Genomic DNA, 20626 nt, shown 5'->3' on the forward strand with positions numbered 1-20626 from the left:
TCTTTAACTCCATATTATTATACTAAACTCTTATTATGTCATGTTACTATGTTATTATTTTCTAATGCTACAATTATTGCTACAATTTTAGAATAATTAATAGTATTATTAATTTTATTCATCCTTATATCCAAATTTTCTGATATCATTATATGGAGTTTTTTTTTTTTTGAATCAATATTATTTGGAGTTATTATTGTTATCACATGCCATATTGAATCACATTTTAACAAAATCAATATAATTTCAATAAATACAAAAAAATAATGAATATAATTTAATTGAAACACATTTTAACATACATATACAGTTTACATATCAATTATGATCACCAGTACCACAACTTGAATGCCTTCTTTCATGTGGAGCCCGTAAACGACCTTGCTATGGTCTCAGTGCTAGAAATTATTAGAAATATGGATCATTCTGTGTCGTTGACATATTCAGATATGGAGTGAGCCCTTCAACCACAGATAGATCGGTCTGACCAAATAAATCGACACGAGGCATATACCCCAGTCCATCGCTATACCCTGCAAACATATGCTCTTTGCAGGTCTCTAGTCGCCACCGCTCATAATATATGCTCATGTGAACTTCTGTACAATTTCCTCATCAGTATCATCCGGAAGTTGACTAAACTCCTCAACTAGCCATATCATATTCAAATAGCACCCTCTGATGGCATTATTAGGTAAAACGACACCTAATAATGCTTCACATACTGTCGGCCAATAGTGACGTGATCGGCCCGTAATAGTTGCACCATCAACGGGCAATCTAGTAATCAACCCCACATCCTAAAGGGTAATGGTCATTTCCCCTTCTGGAAATATAAATATGTGAGTCTCTAGTTGCCACCGCTCAATAAGAACAATAATTAAGTGTCAATTCAAAACAAAAAATCTAGACGTATAATGCAATAAAAATTCATACACCGTATGTGAGGTATAGTTTGCTCTGAATTATCGTTCATATGTAAAATCGTACACGTTCTTCTACAGCCTATCGCTGCAGTTTCTATAGTTTGTTGTCATATGATCTCAGACCGATATTCTGATTGCACATATAGCAACGATGGGTCATTAAAACACGATAAAATATAATCACGATAGTTATGGCGGTCGCATCTTTCCTTCATATCTACTCATACAGAATAATACACTATACCACATTACAATAAAATATTATATTATTACACATTTACTAAATTTATTCTATTCAAAATCACAATAAATATTTAAAACCATATTAAATTATCATTTACAAATTTTTAGGACTTAATCACAATTAATTTTTTTATTAAATAAAAATTTATCACTACACTAATATATATTTATTAAATTTTTTCTATCCAAAACCACATTAAATATTTAATCATCATATTAAATTATCATTTATAAATTTCTAGAACACTTAATCACAATTTATTTTTTTACTACACTAAATACAAATTATTAATTCTTTCTACTTAAATCACATTATATATTTTAAAACTTAATTAATAATCAATATTACTAAATCACAATAAAAAATTTATCACTACACTAATATACATTTACTAAATTTTTTGCATCTAAAACTACAATAAATATTATTAATTGATTCTACCTAAAATTACTATAACTTATAGTAAACTAATTTCTTCAACTAAATCATAATTATATAAATTTTCAATATAAACAAAATACAATTACAAATTTTATTTTTATATATCAAACAAAAAAATATATATACACATTTAAAAGAAAAGAGAAAAAAGTTTTAAACATACTTGATAATTTGATGAAATAAATTGATTAACTGTATAAATGTAGAAGAGAATATTAGAGAGAAAATAGAAAAAAAAATTAATATTTAAGGTAAAATTTCTAGTGAATGAAGAGAAGATTTAAAAGAAAATTTAACCGGTGTTGTTGATGAAGAGAAAATGAAAATAAAAATAGTGTTGTTGATGAAGAGAAAACAAAAATGAAAATGAAAGGGAGAGGAAGGTGCTGCGAAGGAGAAAAATGAAAGGAAAAAAAGGTGTTGTGAGAGAGGGAAAAAAAAATAAGGGAGTGGAAGTAGACTGGCTTTTAAAGCTAAAGTCTCCTCCAACTCTCTTCAGTTAGCTAAGCAAAGTAGTGCATGTTCAGCATTTATAGTTTTGGAGTGATTGACTCGTGGATCGACGGATTAGGAGCGTAGAAATTCACTTCACTCCAACACTGATTGATTGAAGAGTCAATCAATGCTGAAATGATTTTGGAAATTAATTTTCATGGCATGGAAGTTTACCGTTTGACATTATTAATATCGAACATGCATATTCAATATAACTATCCAACATATTATATTTACCATATAAAATTTAAAAATATTTTTTATAATTTAAAATATATATATTTTTAATAATGCATGATTTAAAAAAACTCCACTACTTGCGGCTCAAGCTATTAGTAATCACCAACAAAGACAATGAACCGACATAGTCAACAAGAAATACAAAAACCAACAAAGTGGGCTTTCAGTGTGGCTTTCAGTGTGTTATAGTTTCCGAGTCATCTTAAAGAGCAAATTATTAAATACATATGGAAGTACCAAGGTATTTCAATTCAATGAAATTACAATATATTAATAAAAAATTAAGAAATTTATTTTTTTAACTAGTAGTGATATGGATTTAACTTCTAATTTTTATAATGTAATTTGATTCAATATACTATCTCAGCACGTAATACTTTTGGAGCATCCAATAATCTCTTCACCTTGAGGCACACAGCAAAATTGAATATTTACATTCTTTTATGTTGGGGAGAAAAACTCTATTATATAGGATAATTATTTTACAATATGACATTACATATTTTTTATATAATATTTGATAGTCTCCAAAATAAATTAAAAAACAACTGTTTTTAATGAATTTAATAGATGTAATGTTTCATTCATAAGAAAAATTAGTTATTTTATTCACTAGTCAAAAATAAAAATTAATCAAGTTTAATTTGGTGATAAGTATATCTGAATAAATATAAGAGATCTCGGTTCTAGTTTTTCGATTTCTAATCTCCATCTCAAAAAAAAATAAAAGCCTTTTGCTGGGAAAAGTAACTCCATACATGGACTGAATTTATTATTTATAGCAAATTCTTCCAAGCAACCCTTGTATAAGCTCATTTTTACGTCTAATTAATTAAAATTACTCCTCCCGTGCTGTGTGTTTGTTTCCAGTGCAGTCTCAGAATAAACTATTTTCTGCGAGAGTTGCTTGACCAGGAGAAGTTAACATGGGCCTGGAAGTGAGCTGAGGTCGATATGCCAGGCTTAGACCCATGGTGGTGTAATGGGTTCATATTTTGAATGTAGTGTAGACCTGTTTACGGGTCACGCCTTGAAAACTGAAAAGTTGATAATGATCATCCCATTTTCGAAGAGCTTTGAATTTAATAAATGTGAGTATTACAGAGCTCTTCTCAATGGTTTGAAGGCAATTGTATTATATGGAAACTTGAATTACAACGAGTCGATTCAATCCAGGTAATGGAACTCCTTCCCATGAAAAATCCAGTAACCGATGTGTGAGAGGAGAAAGGTCCATTCTCCTTCTGCATGGATCTCTGGGAAGCAAGAGATGGGTCTCTGGTATCATTAATAATTAACAGAAGCTCAAAATTTGGCAGCCGAAAATATAAATAGCCTAGTGAAAACTTGCTTCTCTAAAGCTTTGAACAAAAGATGGAAGGTAAAAGTGGCAGCATGAAGCAGAAGGCTGTGTGTTACTCTGGAAGTGATAGTGAAGAAGATAGAGGAGAGTTGAGTGGAATTTTGCTGGAGAAGCTGAGCCTTGGGCCGAGGAAGAAACTTCTTGTGTTTGCCCCTGGCGTTTTATGTCACAGGATCAGGTTCTTCAATAAAGAAAAGCCTAAAAATTGCACTCCTGATGCTACCTTTGGAAGCATTTTAGGTAATTGATCAACTCATCAATCTGGTTTTTCATTTTGAGGGATTGAGTCTACTTATCTTCTGCACTTAATTCATTTCTTTCTCAGTTTACAAGAGACCCCACTGTGAGGACTTCATGAAATTTTGTTTTGAAAGATTTGAAGGTGGAGTCTGGTCTTCTGCTATTGAGTAAGCTGAATTAACCGCTGTACTTTGAACTTGTTCTAGATTATTGTCGGAACTGATCTGTCCTTTAATGCCTATAATCAGGAAGAACTTGAATAATGCTCTTGATTGTGTTATGGGAAGATTGAAAAGCAAGCTTTTGTTTGTTTGGGTACGTACTCAAACTACGCATAACAAACCATGCAACCTTGCATGCAGTTACATATTAAAGCACTGGTTTGTCTGGATTTTCCTCGCAGGGACAAGAATATTGTACTGATTCAGGATTTAAGACCTTGGAGAACAGTAACAAGCCTGTTTTCTTGAAAGAAGTGAAGAAACTCTGGGAGGAAATTGGTAACTCCTCCAGGAATAAATATTCTCTGTTGAACACTTTGTTGATTGACGATGAGCCTTATAAGGCTCTTCTGAATCATCCACATTCTGCCATTTTCCTTAATGAATACAAGGCAGGCGAAAAAGATGTTGATGATGTTTTAGGTCCCAATGGAGAGCTTCGTCAATTCTTGTATGGCCTCGCCGAAACAGATGATGTCCCTTCATATGTGAAGGAGAACAACCTTGGAATCGGACAGCCTGCTATTACACCTAGTCATCCTGATTGGCGTTTCTACTCCAAGATTATTAAATTTTGGAGTGGGAAGGATTGATTGGCTATAGTGTATTTTGGTATTTTTACGCCTACTATGTTTTCCGTCAATGACAAATGTTGTCTTGTTTCCTTTTGGATTGCTTTTTAAAATTTTGAAGGTATGCAAATTGTGAAGCAAATGAATAGGTTATAAGATCTTGGAGATGAAAACTATACTGTAAGATGAAGAAAAGGAAACATAACTGTCTTCATATAGTTTCTTTTGGTTTGTCTTGAAAGTCTCCAACTTTCTATTGTAGTTATAAGCACTAAACATTTTCATAACAGACAATTTGATGTCAGGAAACGGACGATGATTAGATATGTTGTGATCCATTCAAACTAAGAGTCAAGGGACTTGTAGCATTCGGTATCTGCTGGTCGCTTGCACAGTGAGCTTTTCCTCTAGGCCTCTCTTCTTGCAATGAAGACGAGGATATCAAACATGTTTCACCTTCGAGTTTTGGCTGAAAGATTGTTCTTGCTTCTGTCAGTACATGTTGAGCAGCTGGCGTCCTAGAACCCGTTGCATTATCGCTGTGGTTCCTTCTCTTTTGTGCCTTGTAACCATTTGGCATGAAGCTGCCTACGACCATCTTTGCAAATAAGCAAGAAACCAATATCAGAATTCAGAAACCACTACTAATAAATTGGAACAAGTAGTTTAATTTTCGAGGTCACAAGAGGAAGGCCTTACTTGGATTGGGCTGGCTGCCAATAAAAGTCCTGCAACTCCTCCGCCAATTACACGACCGTCAGTGCCAGCTAACGACACACTCAGTCCACCGCTCCTTCTTACGCCACCAGTTTCACTGACTGTGAATGACCCAGATAGTGAAAGTATCTCAAAACGTCCCTGCAAATAATATTCTGTATTGATATTTCACAGCGTGTATGTATAACTATACTGTTATTTTATGTGTGGCTTAAATTTGGATATGGATTTAATAGAGGGTTCTAAATTTACCAAAAGTTAAGAAGAGAAATTGTCAATTACTGAAATTTAAAGAGTAATTAGCCAAAACAAGACCTCATATGTCAAGATACCACCAGAAGAACCTGGTTGGCGAATGGTAACATTAGAGACAGCTCCATTGGCAGACAGAATACAAATTCCTCTTGGACCCTTATGAGCAAGTGATAGAATTTTCCCTGCAACATCCTGCAAGTGATTTAAGATAATATAGCAAATTAATTCTTAAAAATCTTAATTTCTAGAATTTAAAACAAGAAAATTAGTAATTTGAGTACCTCTCCAGTATTCACAGTTATCACATGAGGAGTGAAGTCCCCTCCTGCTGTGTTTGCATACAACTCACCTTCAAGGATCAAAAGCTACATGTGAGATAAAATCTAACAAGAAAAAAGAAAGACAAAAAAATGTACAATCATCTCTTGCTTTTCCTCATTCAGAGATTTTTTTTTTTTTTAAATAATTTTGAAATCAGGTAGTTTTATGTCTTTAAAAATTTAAAAAATCTCTCTCTTTTTTTTTTTTTTTTTTTTTTTCCCAATCCTCTAAATTAGTGGGTATGAAGTTACTCTTTAAAAAACTTTCATTGTCATTTGCTTTTACGCAATGAAAAATTATGAAATATATAAAGTTGAAAAAACTATTTGAAAAATTCTATTTTTCTTTTAAAAAAAGTGCTAATTCCATGGATTCCCCTATCTTTAGACAGAATTTTTTCTAGTCCTTCTAAAGGCATTAACCATAAACGTTTTTGTTTTCTTTTCCCTGATTCTTCAATGTCATAATTGGGTATACTAGGTTTGGTTGGTGAGAAAATTATGAGAGAAAATTTAAGAAGAAAGCTGCCAAGTTTGAATCTTTTAGATTTTGTTTAGGAAAACAAAGGACAATTTTAATATAAATAAAATCGTCACACATATACTCGGGCTTTTCACACTTTCTTTTCCTAAATTTTCTCAGCAACCAATCAGTGTTCAAAAACCACAAAACAAAAGCAAACTTAAAAACAGCCAAGGCGCTACTTTTATCGCATAAAACTATTTTCTTTTCCCATTCAATTGCTGGGTTTCTTGAAACTTACCTAAAGATGCAAGCAACTGCCAGTTACCAGAGCCAGGAGGCCTGCCACGACCCCTCTTCAATGGCGATTTTAAGCCATCAGAAGGAGGAGAAGAAGGAGAGAAAGAGAAACCAGGTTGCAATGTTAATGCTCCTCCAGGCCCTGCTTGATGATGAGGATGATGAAATGGCTGCACTCTCAGGTTGCCGTCTGAATCGTACTTTCTTGGTCTTCCTCTCTTCTTTTTATTCCCAAACAAATCCAGGCTGCTACTTGCTTGGTTTCCTGATCCTGCATCACTTGTCAAGGCTGGTGGGATTGTTGTTGCTGCAACAAAGCTTCCTTCCACGCTCATGTCCTCTGCAGCCATGTTCATGTTTATATTCATCACCTGAGGTGCTTCAGCTCTGCTCACTGGAGGTGAGTTGGTCTCCGAGTCCCCCGGTGACCCAGAAACTGTGCTTTCTTTCTGCTCCATCAGAAGTGAGTGGTGGCCTTGGCGAGCTCAGTGAGAGTGAGAGAGAGAGAGAGCTAATATTGGAGTGAAGTTTCACAAATGGAGAAGACTGCATATGGCGCCAGATATAGAAGGTGTAACGTGCGGTTTTTTATTTAAAATAAAAAACAAAAATATTTATGAGAGATATATTATTTTCCTTGCTTAATTTTAATTTTAAAAATAAAATTATTAAAAAATTTATATATAAACTTTAATAAAGATGTTAAAGATAAAATTATTAAAAAATTTATATATAAACTTTAATAGAAATGATTTCTTATTAAATGAGAAAATAATTTTCATTAAAATGATTTATTTTTTTATTTAATTAAAAAATATTTTATATTGATTAAATTTTTTAAATATTTTAAACATTAAAAAATATAAATAATATTTTTTAAAAAGTCATGTGATAGGATTTCTAAACTTGAATTAGGGTGAGCATTTTTTCGGTTTGATTTAAGATTAAATCAAATCGAATAAAATGAAAATTAAAATTTTGGTATTTATAAAAATTAAACCGAATTGATTTTAATTAGAAATCAAATTGAATCGATTTAATTCTATTTGATTCGATTCGGTTTAATCGATTTGAATTTTTAATAAATTTTTTTATTTTTTACATTTTATTTTTAATATTTTAAAATCTAATTGGATTATTTTAACTTTAATATGATCTAATCTCTATATTATTGAAAATAATATACTATTATCACTAATTAGTTTGATTTAATTTTTTTTAATTTTTTTTATTAAAATCGAACTGAATTAAAATAATTAAAAATTTTAAAATTAAAAAGCGAATCGAATCAAAATGAATAAAAAATTGAATTAAATTTTTAAATAATTCGATTCTATCGATTTTTTCGATTTAAACCAATACGGCTGCCATTTGTTTGTCTGGACTCGCACAATCTCATGAACTCGATATTACCCTGAAAAAAGAATCGGTGAAAACAGGCGATCAATGGATGCAATTCAAATCCTTCATTGAAAAAAAATAATAATAAATTTGATTTCATGTATATGAGAAATTTTATAGCATTTAATAATAACACCATTTTGAAAATTCCTCAAATCAAATTTTTAAATGGCAAGAATTATTATATGTATATGAAAATTATCCCTTACATCCCTAAATCTCGTATTTAATTATGATTATCCTGTATTTTCATTTTTTTAAAAATATCATAAAATAAAGATACACATTATTATTAAAAATAAATTGTAGATAAAATTAATATAAAACATATGAAGGTATTCTTTTATTCATTAGATCGATCACAGCAATAAAAAAATTATAATTTAAGATAAAAATTCTAAAAGAAACTCAATAATGATGATACTCATGCTATAAACTATTAGAATTTAATAAGTATTAATGAATCAAACCAATCGTGAGTTATTTAAGTTTCGATTTAATAAAAATCAAATCATTAATTAAGGAAGAGTACTATTTTTATATAACAGGATAATTCTAAGATGGGGGATTTAATGACACTTTCAAATTCAAATTCTTTTACACTAAGTTGGGTAGCATATAATATAATCAATTTATTTTATGAATAATTGTTAATATTATTTAATTATAAAATGAAATTAAATATAATAATAAATTTTCATATTTTATTTATTATGATAATGAAAATAATAAATTGATAACAGGAGTAACGGACGGTTGGTACAGTAACGACAACGATAGTTGTTGAGTGACGCTGGCAATAAACAGATAATAATGGTAGTGATAGTAATAAAGTAACGCTTATTATTTACAGTAATATAATAAATAAATTTAAAGTAATTATTGTTATATATAATTAAATAATTATGATTTTATTATAGTTTATTTTTTTTGTTTACCATGCACTTAGAAATTTTTACTATAGTTATAGTTCTTACGGAGTGAAAGGAATCAAAGGGGTTAAAATGGGAAAAATTGACCAATTCGGATTATTATTGATAATGCTCTTTAAGTTCTTAGAAGATTGGATTCAGCCTAGGGATGGCAACGAATTGGGTATTCTGTAACGACCCGAAAATCGAACCACTACCGGCGCTAGGATCCGGGTCGACTTAAGGCCGCCAGGACCCGTAGCAAGCCTAACATACATCCTGTGAACCTGCTTAATCCCATACATGATCAACAACCATACATAAAAATTAAAACTTTTCTATCATACACCAAACTCAACCTGTGCATGCACTGAACATAGCCATAATCATAAACTTGACCCCTCTGTGGGATCTCATCAATGCCCCAATGGGTGGCATAACAAGTGTTGAGTTGGCTAAACATAGTCATCAATAAACATTAAGATCATGTATCAAAAAAGATTACAATATCCATAGGGTCAAACACAACTTCTAAACCTCAATCTCATAATCAACATATACATGGCATAACTAATCATAACTTTTACATCATCTTACAATTCATCATGTCCACTTTCTAACTATTACAATTACAAGACTTTACTCTTCTTGACTTCTCTGTCTAGCCCGTACCTGCAATCCTGGGGGATTAGGGAAAAGGGGTGAGCTACTAGAGCCCAGTGAGCAGAATAATAAAACATTTGAAACATATGATAACATGAAATGCATCACATCACAACTAATCACATCAATGATGAATTTGTCACCTATAGTCCTCTACATGTTCCAACTGTACCGGGGGCGTAGAATGGGCCTCATTGGTCTTTCTCTTACATAATCATAACATAGCATGACATAACATTTCATAATGCCAGGGACGTAGAATGGGCCTCACTGGTCTTTCTCTTACATAGTGCCAGGGGCGTAGAATGGGCCTCACTGGTCTTCCGTACCGTATCATCATCATATCATAACATACGAGGACTAAATGATCATTCAACATTCATCCACATCATCAACATATTATGCAATGCAACATATTCGTGATTTCTAATGCAAACAATCTAAAATATCTCATGGCATTCATGATGCGTGAATCATGCTAAAACGGGTTTATTTATTTAAAAGCATAAGAGTTATTCCACTCACCTCTAGCTGAAGCTCTACTGACTCAGAAGCAGCTGAACTCACTGCTGGGGTCCTCGGTTCCTCGGGTCCGAACCTACACAGGTGGACTCAAATGAGGGACCAACCAAACATGAACATAACTCTAAACTACTCCCCAAAAACCCCTAGAACATCATGAAACAATCATGCAAAACATGCAAAAAAAGGCTGGACAGGGCACTTTCGGCGGCAGGTTCGGCGGCCGAAAGTCCCTCTAAAGCCGAAAGTCAGGCAGGTTCGGCGGCACCTTCGGCGGCCGAAACTCCCAGATAGAGGTGAAACTCATGCATATTCGGCGGCCGAAACTCCCAGACAGAGACGAAAGTCTCCTTTCGGAGGCAAGTTTCGGCTGCCGAACCTGGTTTCTCCCAGAATGGCAGAAACTTGGTTCAAACATGTACCCGATCCGACCGAACCCTAATAGAACGGATTTGGATAGTTATAATCGGGTTTGGGATGGGTTCGGATTTTAAAAATAATACCCGTTGCGAGTTCGAGTTTTATGTACAGGGTACCCACTATCCGAACCCGTTTATATAAATAATTAATTTAATATAAAAAATATATTTTACAATAATATTTATAAATTTTTTTTATATATTTATATTTAAAATTTTAAATTTAAATATTCTTTAAAAATATTAAATTTTTTAAATGAAAATTATTAATGAAAAATATCTTTGATATAAATTATTAATTAAAATATATAAGATTAAACGAGTTCGGATTTTATTCGGATAATAATAATCGGGTTTGGGACGAATTCGGATAGTTTAAATTAATTTTTAATCGGGTTCGGAACGGGTTCGGATATTACTAATATAAATCGGGTTCGAATTCGGGTAGTTTAATTTTCGCGAATACCCTACCCGTTTACATCCCTAATTCAGCCTCACAACCTCTAGAGTGAAGCATAGCCAAGAGGGTGATATTAATCGGTAGGTTCCACTTGAGTGGTTAATGAAAGAAAGATAATGCAGTTGGTGGAAGGATTTGGGCCAAGTAAGTCAATTGGGCCGAAATCAGAGACTTGTCGGTCACTACTGTGAATGTGTTACGCCCATCACAGTCTTAGAATTTTTTTTAAAGGTTGTATTCTTGGTAATTATATAAAATTGTTAATCAAACTACAATAAGCAATTTTAGGCAGGAAACACCTTACCCCTCTTGGCTCTTGGAAATTGTAGAGAGACATGAAGTTAGGGTTTATGGGAAGAGGCCAGGCCTTGTTAATATCATATTCCTAATTTTGGTGAGTTGTTGTGTCCCTTGGACAGTTGTGCAAACAATTGCATTTCGCATATACCTCTCAATTTCCCCTATAAATTCCTTATTCCTATTCCTTTCCACTAAAAATCTACAATTCCTATCAAACACATGGAAAAATCAGAGTGAATTAGTCTATGTTTTCAATTGTTTTAACTAAAACGCTGTCGTTTTGGGAAAGATGCGTATAATTTTTACTTAGTTTAAAGCTTTTAACTAGTTATAGATAGGTCCTATGTTTACTTAATTTAAAATAATCTTCATTTTGTTTCAGAAATAATTTTATGAATATATTCTATTTTTAAAAAAAATTCATGAAAATAAATAAATATAATTATAATTTTCACAATATAATGTAATAAAAGTACAATTTTTAAATTAAAATAATGAACGACATATTTACTTTTAGTAATAAATAAATATGAAAAAATGCAACTCATTATTATTAGTTTAAAATAATGTATCATTACACTAATTTTATAAAAATATCATATTCTTTGTACTTATTATTATTATTTCTATGTTAATTTAATATATTTTATAAAAATAAAATATTACTATACATACAGTTTATATTTTGTAAAGCATAAACCCAGAAGTGAGAAGCCATATTCGAAAATGTTAACCTCGAGTTCACCGAATTTCACTTCTCTACGTTTTCCTCTTTGTTCCTTTCTGTCTTCAATCCCTTTTCGTCTTCTTCTATATGATGCCTGTGGTGGATGATATAACTTCTATGCATTTCAAATTCCCTGTTATTCTTTAGCTCAAATTGCCCCATTATTGCTACTTCCCACAGCAACTGTACGTGTTACTGCTTGTGCAGATACATATCTGTGGACATGTAAGCTTATGGACACAATTTTGTTTCTGGGTGTTTTATTTCATTGGGTTTTAGTTGCTACATTGTCGTTTTTGGTGTAGATTATGTGGCTTCATGTCTGGTATTTACTAGGAAGTGTTGGGGATTACATGGGGAACGGCTTAGCTTAGCTTAAAGTTCTGGTTTTTTTAATTTTACTTAGATGGTTTGGCTTAGAATTGCATGTTTAAGTGTGGAACCTGGAGTTTAGGTGATGAACTTGAGTTAACTTGACAGATCCTGGAAATGCTGTGTTATCCCGAAAAATCAAGCTTTTGGATTTTGCATGTTATGGGTATTTTCTCTTTGCCATAAGGTTTTGCTGTTTCTGTTGTTGTGAATCTGAAATCGCAATATTCCCACTAAGAAAAACAAGGAGTTTGGTAAGTGTTTGTGATTTGATCAGCTGTGGAGATCTTGACATAGATCAAATAATGCTTGTTTGGTTGCTGAAAGCAATGGGGATGATAGAAGAAAGCTTCAATTTTAGCTTCTATAAACTGATAAAATAGAAATTTTGAAGTCCTAAAGTGCTGCACGCACACACACAAGAGAGAGAGAGAGAGTAGTGATGCCATATTGAGTTGTTTATGTTTTTGAAGGTCTTATCACTTGTGTGGAAATCCCACATCGGTTTAGCAAGAAAAGTTTGTGAGATTTATATATAGTTAGCTCAAAATTTTGAACAATTTAGGTTAATTATTTTTGGCCAAGTGAAAATGTTATTTACGTTGGTTGTTAGCTCGGCCATTACAGCTTGATAGATACAAGACTAGAAATTTTGGTATTCTTATACTTTTATGCATTCAGTTGGCTGCCTGTGTTAACAAGTGTTGTCTAATTTTGTAGCCTATGCACTTCAATTGAACAAGATATATGGGGAGCGAGTTGTGGTTTAGTAATTTATTGTGGAATTCAGGGAAAAATGCAAGGAGGAGTGACAAGAAAGTAATTGGAGTTTTAGCATTTGAAGTAGCAAGTTTGATGTCCAAGGTTGTCAACTTATGGCATTTTTTGAGCGAGAAGAAGATATATAGGTTGAAGAAAGAGATTGTGAATTCAATTGGGATTCAGAAGCTTGTAGCTGATGATGATGCTTATGTTATGGATCTTGCACTAAATGAGATAATGGAGGAGTTTGGACTTGTATCAAGATCTGTGGCCAGGCTTGGGAAGAGATGCCTTTCTCTTTTTCGCCATTTTGAACATTTTGTTAATAATCCACTTCAGCGCAATCTTGAATGGTCTGGGTGGGATTATAGATTGAAGAAGATGGAGAGGAAACTGAAAAAGATGGAGAGGTTTGTTGCAGTTACAATGCAACTGGCTCAGGAGCTTGAAGTTCTTGCAGAGCTTGAGCAAACTGTAAGCAGAATACGGGCAAATCCTGATCTAAATCGAGGGAAATTGCTTGAGTTTCAGCAGAAGGTGATGTGGCAACGACAGGAAGTGAGAAATCTACGTGAGATGTCTCCATGGATTAGAACTTATGATTACATTGTCCGGCTTCTGGTAAGATCACTCCTAACAATACTTCAGAGGATCAAGCATGTTTTTGAGCTGAGCCAAATGCCATCTCAAGAGAGAAACAATGTTCATGAACATATGCATCCTAATTGTATTCCTCAGAGTGATTCCTTTTCTGCTGTGCACTCATCAATACATACTTCAGAGAGGATTTTATGTAGATTCTCCTCAGGGCCTGATTCAATACCACGAATTACGCCTGAGAAGAATAAAATAAACAAGCAGCTACAACTTCATCCTCAATCATCCACTCTACATGGAAAGCATCATAACTTTAGAACCAGCTGGTTGGCTCATGTTGGACCTTTCAAAGAATGTGTGATAAGTGGAACCGAGTCTCCTCTTCTTCTGGAGAGCTGCAAGCCAGATGTATGCAATTCCATTGAGTGCACTGCTGATTATATGAAAAATGTTGCCAAAATGGAAAACTTGAATATGGGATCTCTTATTTGCAGCAATAGAATTTATTCCAAATTAGCCCTTTTCAGTTCCAAGTGTGGCTTGTTGAATGCTCCTCCATCTACTCTTGGTCATGCTGCATTATCTCTCCACTACGCAAATATGATCGTGTTGATCGAGAGATTAGCTTCATCACCTCACATGATTGACCTTGAAACAAGAGATGATCTGTATAATATGTTACCCACAACCATAAGAACAGCTCTGAGAACTAGGCTCAAGGCTTTTGGCAATACTCTAGCTCCATCTGCATATGATGCTTTCATTGCAGCAAAATGGAGTCTCATGCTCAAAAGCATATTGAAATGGCTGTCTCCTCTGGCTCATAACATGATAAGATGGCACTCGGAGCGAAATTTCGAGAGGAAGCAAGAGGTTTCCAGGACAAATGTGCTTCTGGTACAAACACTTCATTATGCAAATCAAGCAAAAACTGAGGCTGCAATTACAGAGCTTCTTGTAGGCCTCAGCTACATCTGCAGGATTAATGGGGACCTGAATGAAAAAGGTTAGCCAGAGACTTCAAAATTTGGAATTAAATACAGTTATGTGCTTAAAAGGCAGAACAATATATGCAATAGGATATAGAATACAACGGATTCTCATTTTATTTTTGTTCAGCTGAAAAATATCACAGATTCACATTAGCAGTTGGTGAAATCTAGCTGTTCTTATGATCACCTCTCTAAAGATATTAGTAATAAGGCGAATGAGCGAGGCATCTGCACTCTGGTGCATACACCCAATCGATCTAGAAATGTTATATATGTTAAAATTATACTAGGTCCCATTTATAAAAGTATGGTTTCTTGTTGTTGGATGTTTAAACATCTTGATGTGGGTAGAATTTTTTTTGAAATAAAAATACAAGATTTTATTATATGGAATTGTTTATGAAAAATGCATAGCATACACAAAATAGACACATATCCAGGAGAAACTCATAAGCTTCATTTTAGAAACAGTAAATCAAGTTTGAAAACAAGCACACAATTATGAATTGAAAGCGTTATAGATTGAAACAAGTCATACAAATAGGGCACAAAAACAATGAATATAATCTTTTTTGGGGTGCAAAGGTGGCTAGACATCTTCAGCTTTCACCTCCCTTATGATATGCAAGGGCATGTGGGGGTGTAGGGATCATTTAAAAGCAGGTTCCATGTGGCATTAGGATCCTCAGTTGCAAAGATGGTCCAAGTAGGAGGGGAATTCTCATATCGACTATGCGTGATGCGTTTGAAATTCTTCACATTTTTATTTTTGTTTATGTTATTGGAGTCTATATCAATAATAAATATATCTCCATAAGGCCTCACAGAATGCAGGAAAAGAGGTAAAGAAATTGGATCAACAGACACTGCAGCAAGATCTGCAGTCACTGCGATGCTCTTTCCGTCTGGACTGAAGAATGGATGGTTCACATGCCCTGCAATGTTATCTCCACTTTTTATTACTCTTATAACAACTGATGGATCATTCGCCTTTACTAGAAACACAGCAAAGTATCCCGGATCAAGACCATTATCTGTTTCTGGTGCAGTTTTAGGCTTGTCACGAGTTGATGAAAATACTATCCAATCTCCTGTTGGAGACCATTGACAATGTGTGTCAATCCATGGCCCATTTGTTAGCCTTGTTATCTTGCCATCTCCGTATTCTCCCACTTCTGCATCCTCCATTATGTATAGATTCTTATAATTCTTTTTTCCTCCATCTTTCGTAGATCGAAAAACTAATTTCTTTCCTATAACAATTTTCAATCCATTAATAAATTATAGACAATAAAGGATCTTTGTTAGCCAAAATAGAAGTATACAATCTATTCTAATGAATAGATTACCGTCAGGACTAGTAGATGGGAAGGCATTATTGAATCCTCTTGTGAGCTTTCGACGCTGCCGTGCGCCACTAGACACATTAGGGATGGCGCAAATATCCAATGTTTTGCCGGAGTTGAAAGAAGGTCCCACACACACATATAGTAAATCTTTTTGTGGATCTTGATTCCACACCGGTGAGAAAATGTTGTCTGCGTCTTTCATCTACACAAACAAAATTCATCAAATTTCTATTCACAATAAGGATAAAAAACAAGCTTTAAGCTTTCCTTTTCGTTCTGTTATATGTACCTCGTAGACAACGCGCAATCCTTGGCTATCGGCTAACCACACCTCTTTAAACTCATTGTCAACGAATGCAAGCTTGGAGCCATCCTTGGAAAATGTCGGAAATACACCTGACATGCTAAAAAGCCCAACATCTGGATTTGGAGACTGGAGCTTGTGGAAATTTCTTTGGATATCATCTCCATGCTACTCAACCAAGCAACAATCTTAAATTAAATATACATTGCTTAATTTTGAAGGGATTCATTTGTTTGTTAGAACTTACCTTGAGAAGCTCGCTTCTGCAACAATGGTAGCCTATGCGCTTCCCACCATCTATGACAAATGGGTTGAAATGGTCAGTCTTTGGTCTGGTCATTTGAGTGATTTTTATGGAGTTTTTTGATGAAGTTGAATCGAAAACTTCAATATGCCTATACTGTGCTTCCACACGAACATCTTTGAAGGTTGACTTCTGACGGATAGTTGCCACTGCCACTTTGGTTTCATTGATGGCTGCCGGAGTTATTGCGTCAATACCGTCTGGAGTCACACGGACTGGTTCATCACCGCTGCTGATGTCGACTCGGAATACACCCCAAAATTTTCCAACCTTGCGATGGAAAAAAATGACATTGTCACTTCCCCATGTCGGCCACCCACCGTTTCTTATAACTCTCTTGCGCTCCAATGGCGGCTTATCTATATTCATCACAAAAATATCAGTCTGAAGATCTTCAATCTCGCCATTCCAACCTTTCCCCTGGAACGATGCCACTGCTATCTTTCTTCCAGATGGTGACACAGAGGGGCTCAAATCACTTACCCCTGTTGACGAGAAAATCAAAATCCCCATTTTATATATATATATAGGCACGTAGTAGTTAATAGAGAAATTAATAGAAGAATTAATGAAACCTGATGGGGTGAGGCGTTTAGTTTCTCCGGTGTTAAGGTTGGTTTTATAAACGGCAGTCCAGGGCTCACGGCGATCTTTTGCCGGCTCCATAGTGGATACATAGACGAGAGAATGATCGATAGTACGGTTACCGACCATATAACCACCGGCAATGCAACCACTGTCTTCCATTCTAACATCACTGTAAGTGTCGTAGACATCATTGAAACTGAAGACTTCGACTACTTTTTTAGTGAAGCGAAGAGCTATATGAATAGTCTCGAGGTTCTTATCTCGTTCGGAGACAAAGACCAATCCTGAGACACGGCCTGAATCAACAACCGCTTCTGTCGCTTGGGAAGACAATTTTGGGCGCTTGAGCATTGTCTTGAGAGCTTCTGGTGGAATGACTTTGCAGTTGTAATTAGATGACAATCCATCAGTCATGTGTAGCTCATCATGGCTCGTCGCCGGTGAAGCCGGAGATGAGAATATGTCCAGCGGCACCGGTGGTTTATAGGTAGCGAAGAAGGCAATGCTGCCTCTCTTTTCTGCCATGCTCTTCTCTGCAATGGTTGTTTTCTTAAGAAGATAAACGTCAACAATCTCTTGGAGTTGGGGACAAAATTGTGTATATATATATTAAAAAAAAATCCAGTTGTTTGAAAATTATTTAATACATTAATGAAATGGCAGAGATGGTTGAATATGAAAGCATTTAATGAATTATTGGAATAATAATATTTTTTTTTCAAGTGAAGTTCATCATATTGATGAGATCCTGATTGAGTTGTTATTAAAAACAGAATTTCATCGGTGGTTGGATGGTAAATTATTTTTAACACCGGCTTAAAATCCATGAAGACTTTCTCCCTGGTGATCGGTCCAATATCAAGTTTAAGACTAGTGAAAAATGATTCAGTTTGGTAATATAACACGAATAAGAGTAATTGATTCGGTCATTTCGAAATCATGTTTGCATGAATATCGAGAAAATTAAATATTACTGACAAATAAAAAGAGAGAAAGGTTTTTCTCCCTCCATTTAAACTTACACTCACATGGTAAATTATATTCTCTAAATCTCGAAACATCATATTATATCTTAATTACTTTCTTTAATTTTTATGAAAAACAGTCTAATTAAATTTAGAAATTAAAAAAAAATAATTAAAATATGACTTCCTAAAAATACAGGTCTAAGCTGATAATTTTCTATTAAATTTTGGAATTCAGCGTGCTGGGCGTGGCGGCATGCTTCGGCAGCAAGAAATATTAAGTATATAAAACAATACAGCCAAATTTAAAGTAGTTAGGAATATAATTATTTAATTCTTCAAATTAAAAAAAAGAATATAATTATTTGATAAATTATTGAATAGTAATTTTTTTAAGGAATAAATTATCAAATTAATAAAGTCTACATTGACTTAAGAAAAAAAAAAAAGGACTTCATAGCCACGTAATTAAGTATCATATTAAAATCAATAAGGTGTGAATTCCCGAGATAATTATTTTTTTAGATAAAAACTTATTTAAACCTCCTATTATATTTTGGCTCAATTATATGGATTTTGTTTTTATCATTAATGATCTTAAATTTAGTGAATTCACATGGTCAAAAGAATTGATTTCACGGGAAAATTATTAGGATTGGATAGATGTTTGAAAATTAATAAGACTGAATTTGGGTTCGTTTAGATTAAGGTTTAGAAAAAATTTAGTGTATATGGTGTGGTTAGTTCAAAGATTCATTTCGGTATGTTTTGATTGATGTCCTATGAGATTAGATAGTAATGTGTCGTGGTACATATGTCAGACGAATCATTAATAGTGAGCTAATAAATGCTAAGCCAGTTAGCTCATATCTTATTCATCCTGTGCATCATATTTGTCCGTTCTACCGCATGTTTTGAAGAGGTCCCGCGTGCTTTAAAGAGGTCTACTCATTGACTCCAGGCTATGAAGGAGTCGATCTACCCGTCCTGAGTATCGATAAAATATGGAGCGTTGGAGGTCTGATCTTTACATCCTATAAGTCGGACTTTCCACAGCTTAGTCAGACCGAATGAAATGGTTCATGAAGTATTTTCGTATCCTATATGATTATCTGAGATCCAGAAAGAGATAGGATTTTGATATGAGTGAGAAAGTTTGGTCTGAATGATTCACACCTTTCTTTTTTATTCATCTTTTCCTTATCCTCTAGTGTCGCATACCGTACAGTGACACCTGTCACTATCATACAGAGTCGTACTACGGGCGTATCTGTCTTCCCACCATCGTCAGACAACCATTTAATTCCCTTCCGGCGCTCATGCTGATAGGGTCGTGACATAGCTGAACTTACTCTCCTACTCCCCTACTCCCCCATCATGTTAGATGAGTTGAGTTTCTCTCTGATGAACCTGGGCTCCAGTCAGCCCGGCCTGCTCAACCGTGAACTGGATTGTATACTAATAGGTCAGCTTGCGTAGTGGGCTTGAATAGGTTTTGGGCTCGACTTTCTTGAAGGGCTTGACTACGGTCTAAATACCAGTGGTCCAGCGGTTATCACTATGTACACATGTTATGATCTCAATGTACCCTGTTATTTTTATGTTATAGGTTATATATCACAATGGATTTGAATTTTGATAAAATAATGAACATGGATAGATCATTTTGTTCATTGAACATCTCATGCAGAGCTAGTAATAGAGATTTAGAATATATTTTAATGATATAGAATTATGAGATATATTGCGAAATTGAGGTCATGATGGCTGCAGATTAAAATAGAATTCCATTTTAATTTTTTTATGCAGATTATTAATTATTAATTATGAAATTTTCATAATTTGTTATAAATTATGATTGTTTGGATGGAAAAAAATGTCATCAGAGTTTTAATATAAATATAGTGATAAATTCAAAAACAATAGTTTAATTTTAAAGTAGGATGTGAAGATATTAATTCTAAAGAAATTCCAGTAAATTCATTAGAAAATAGTGCAATACACACGATGCACACATCCAAAAGCAACTCATAAGCTTCACTCAATGTACAACAAGCTTTGAAAACCAGCACATGGCTTTTTATCTGTGGATTGTAGTTGTAATAGTTCTGTAATACCCGGCTAGACTCCGGTATCGGAATTCCTACCGTCCGGTGGAATCTCGGATGTCGGAAGCCTCTAGTAGGGTAGAAA

General features: G+C 34.0%; 4 protein-coding genes across 4 annotated transcripts; 2 read left to right on the forward strand and 2 right to left on the reverse strand.

Moving 5' to 3' along the window:
- Positions 1–3466: 3466 nt before the first annotated feature.
- On the forward strand, positions 3467–4838 carry LOC122724699. The gene is made up of 4 exons (XM_043960449.1): positions 3467–3949; positions 4035–4116; positions 4198–4264; positions 4353–4838. Exons 1-4 carry the CDS (start codon positions 3721–3723, stop codon positions 4761–4763), a joined length of 789 nt encoding a protein of 262 aa, XP_043816384.1. The 5' UTR covers positions 3467–3720; the 3' UTR covers positions 4764–4838.
- Positions 4839–5046: 208 nt separating this feature from the next.
- Positions 5047–7255, reverse strand: LOC110621884 (AT-hook motif nuclear-localized protein 10). Its single transcript, XM_021766162.2, has 5 exons — positions 6799–7255; positions 5996–6063; positions 5775–5906; positions 5442–5600; positions 5047–5340 (listed from the first exon to the last, which is right to left on the reverse strand). Exons 1-5 carry the CDS (start codon positions 7253–7255, stop codon positions 5062–5064), a joined length of 1095 nt encoding a protein of 364 aa, XP_021621854.1. The 3' UTR covers positions 5047–5061.
- A 4923-nt stretch (positions 7256–12178) lies between these two features.
- Positions 12179–15259, forward strand: LOC110622049 (protein PSK SIMULATOR 1). Its single transcript, XM_021766399.2, has 2 exons — positions 12179–12425; positions 13293–15259. The coding sequence occupies exon 2, from the start codon at positions 13320–13322 to the stop codon at positions 14940–14942; it is 1623 nt and encodes a 540-aa protein (XP_021622091.2). The 5' UTR covers positions 12179–12425; positions 13293–13319; the 3' UTR covers positions 14943–15259.
- Positions 15260–15407: 148 nt separating this feature from the next.
- On the reverse strand, positions 15408–18054 carry LOC110622048. The gene is made up of 5 exons (XM_021766397.2): positions 17456–18054; positions 16824–17365; positions 16562–16744; positions 16273–16474; positions 15408–16176 (listed from the first exon to the last, which is right to left on the reverse strand). The coding sequence occupies exons 1-5, from the start codon at positions 17991–17993 to the stop codon at positions 15539–15541; spliced, it is 2103 nt and encodes a 700-aa protein (XP_021622089.1). The 5' UTR covers positions 17994–18054; the 3' UTR covers positions 15408–15538.
- Positions 18055–20626: the final 2572 nt, after the last annotated feature.

Source organism: Manihot esculenta, chromosome 9 (genome assembly GCF_001659605.2).
Source record: "Manihot esculenta cultivar AM560-2 chromosome 9, M.esculenta_v8, whole genome shotgun sequence".
Classification (NCBI taxonomy): domain Eukaryota; kingdom Viridiplantae; phylum Streptophyta; class Magnoliopsida; order Malpighiales; family Euphorbiaceae; genus Manihot; species Manihot esculenta.

What these genes read in the sequence shown, in the direction of transcription:
- LOC110621884 (XM_021766162.2), bottom strand. Translation starts at nt 7,255, where the DNA reads ATGGAGCAGAAAGAAAGCACAGTTTCTGGGTCACCGGGGGACTCGGAG. An exon ending in GCAGTTGCTTGCATCTTTAG is followed by an intron (nt 6,064 to 6,798) that starts GTAAGTTTCAAG and finishes TGATCCTTGAAG; the next exon opens with GTGAGTTGTATGCAAACACA. An exon ending in TAACTGTGAATACTGGAGAG is followed by an intron (nt 5,907 to 5,995) that starts GTACTCAAATTA and finishes AATCACTTGCAG; the next exon opens with GATGTTGCAGGGAAAATTCT.
- LOC110622049 (XM_021766399.2), top strand. Translation starts at nt 13,320, where the DNA reads ATGGGGAGCGAGTTGTGGTTTAGTAATTTATTGTGGAATTCAGGGAAA.
- LOC122724699 (XM_043960449.1), top strand. Translation starts at nt 3,721, where the DNA reads ATGGAAGGTAAAAGTGGCAGCATGAAGCAGAAGGCTGTGTGTTACTCT. An exon ending in TACCTTTGGAAGCATTTTAG is followed by an intron (nt 3,950 to 4,034) that starts GTAATTGATCAA and finishes TTTCTTTCTCAG; the next exon opens with TTTACAAGAGACCCCACTGT. An exon ending in GCAAGCTTTTGTTTGTTTGG is followed by an intron (nt 4,265 to 4,352) that starts GTACGTACTCAA and finishes TTTTCCTCGCAG; the next exon opens with GGACAAGAATATTGTACTGA.
- LOC110622048 (XM_021766397.2), bottom strand. Translation starts at nt 17,993, where the DNA reads ATGGCAGAAAAGAGAGGCAGCATTGCCTTCTTCGCTACCTATAAACCA. An exon ending in TAAACGCCTCACCCCATCAG is followed by an intron (nt 17,366 to 17,455) that starts GTTTCATTAATT and finishes TCTCGTCAACAG; the next exon opens with GGGTAAGTGATTTGAGCCCC. An exon ending in GCAGAAGCGAGCTTCTCAAG is followed by an intron (nt 16,745 to 16,823) that starts GTAAGTTCTAAC and finishes TTGGTTGAGTAG; the next exon opens with CATGGAGATGATATCCAAAG.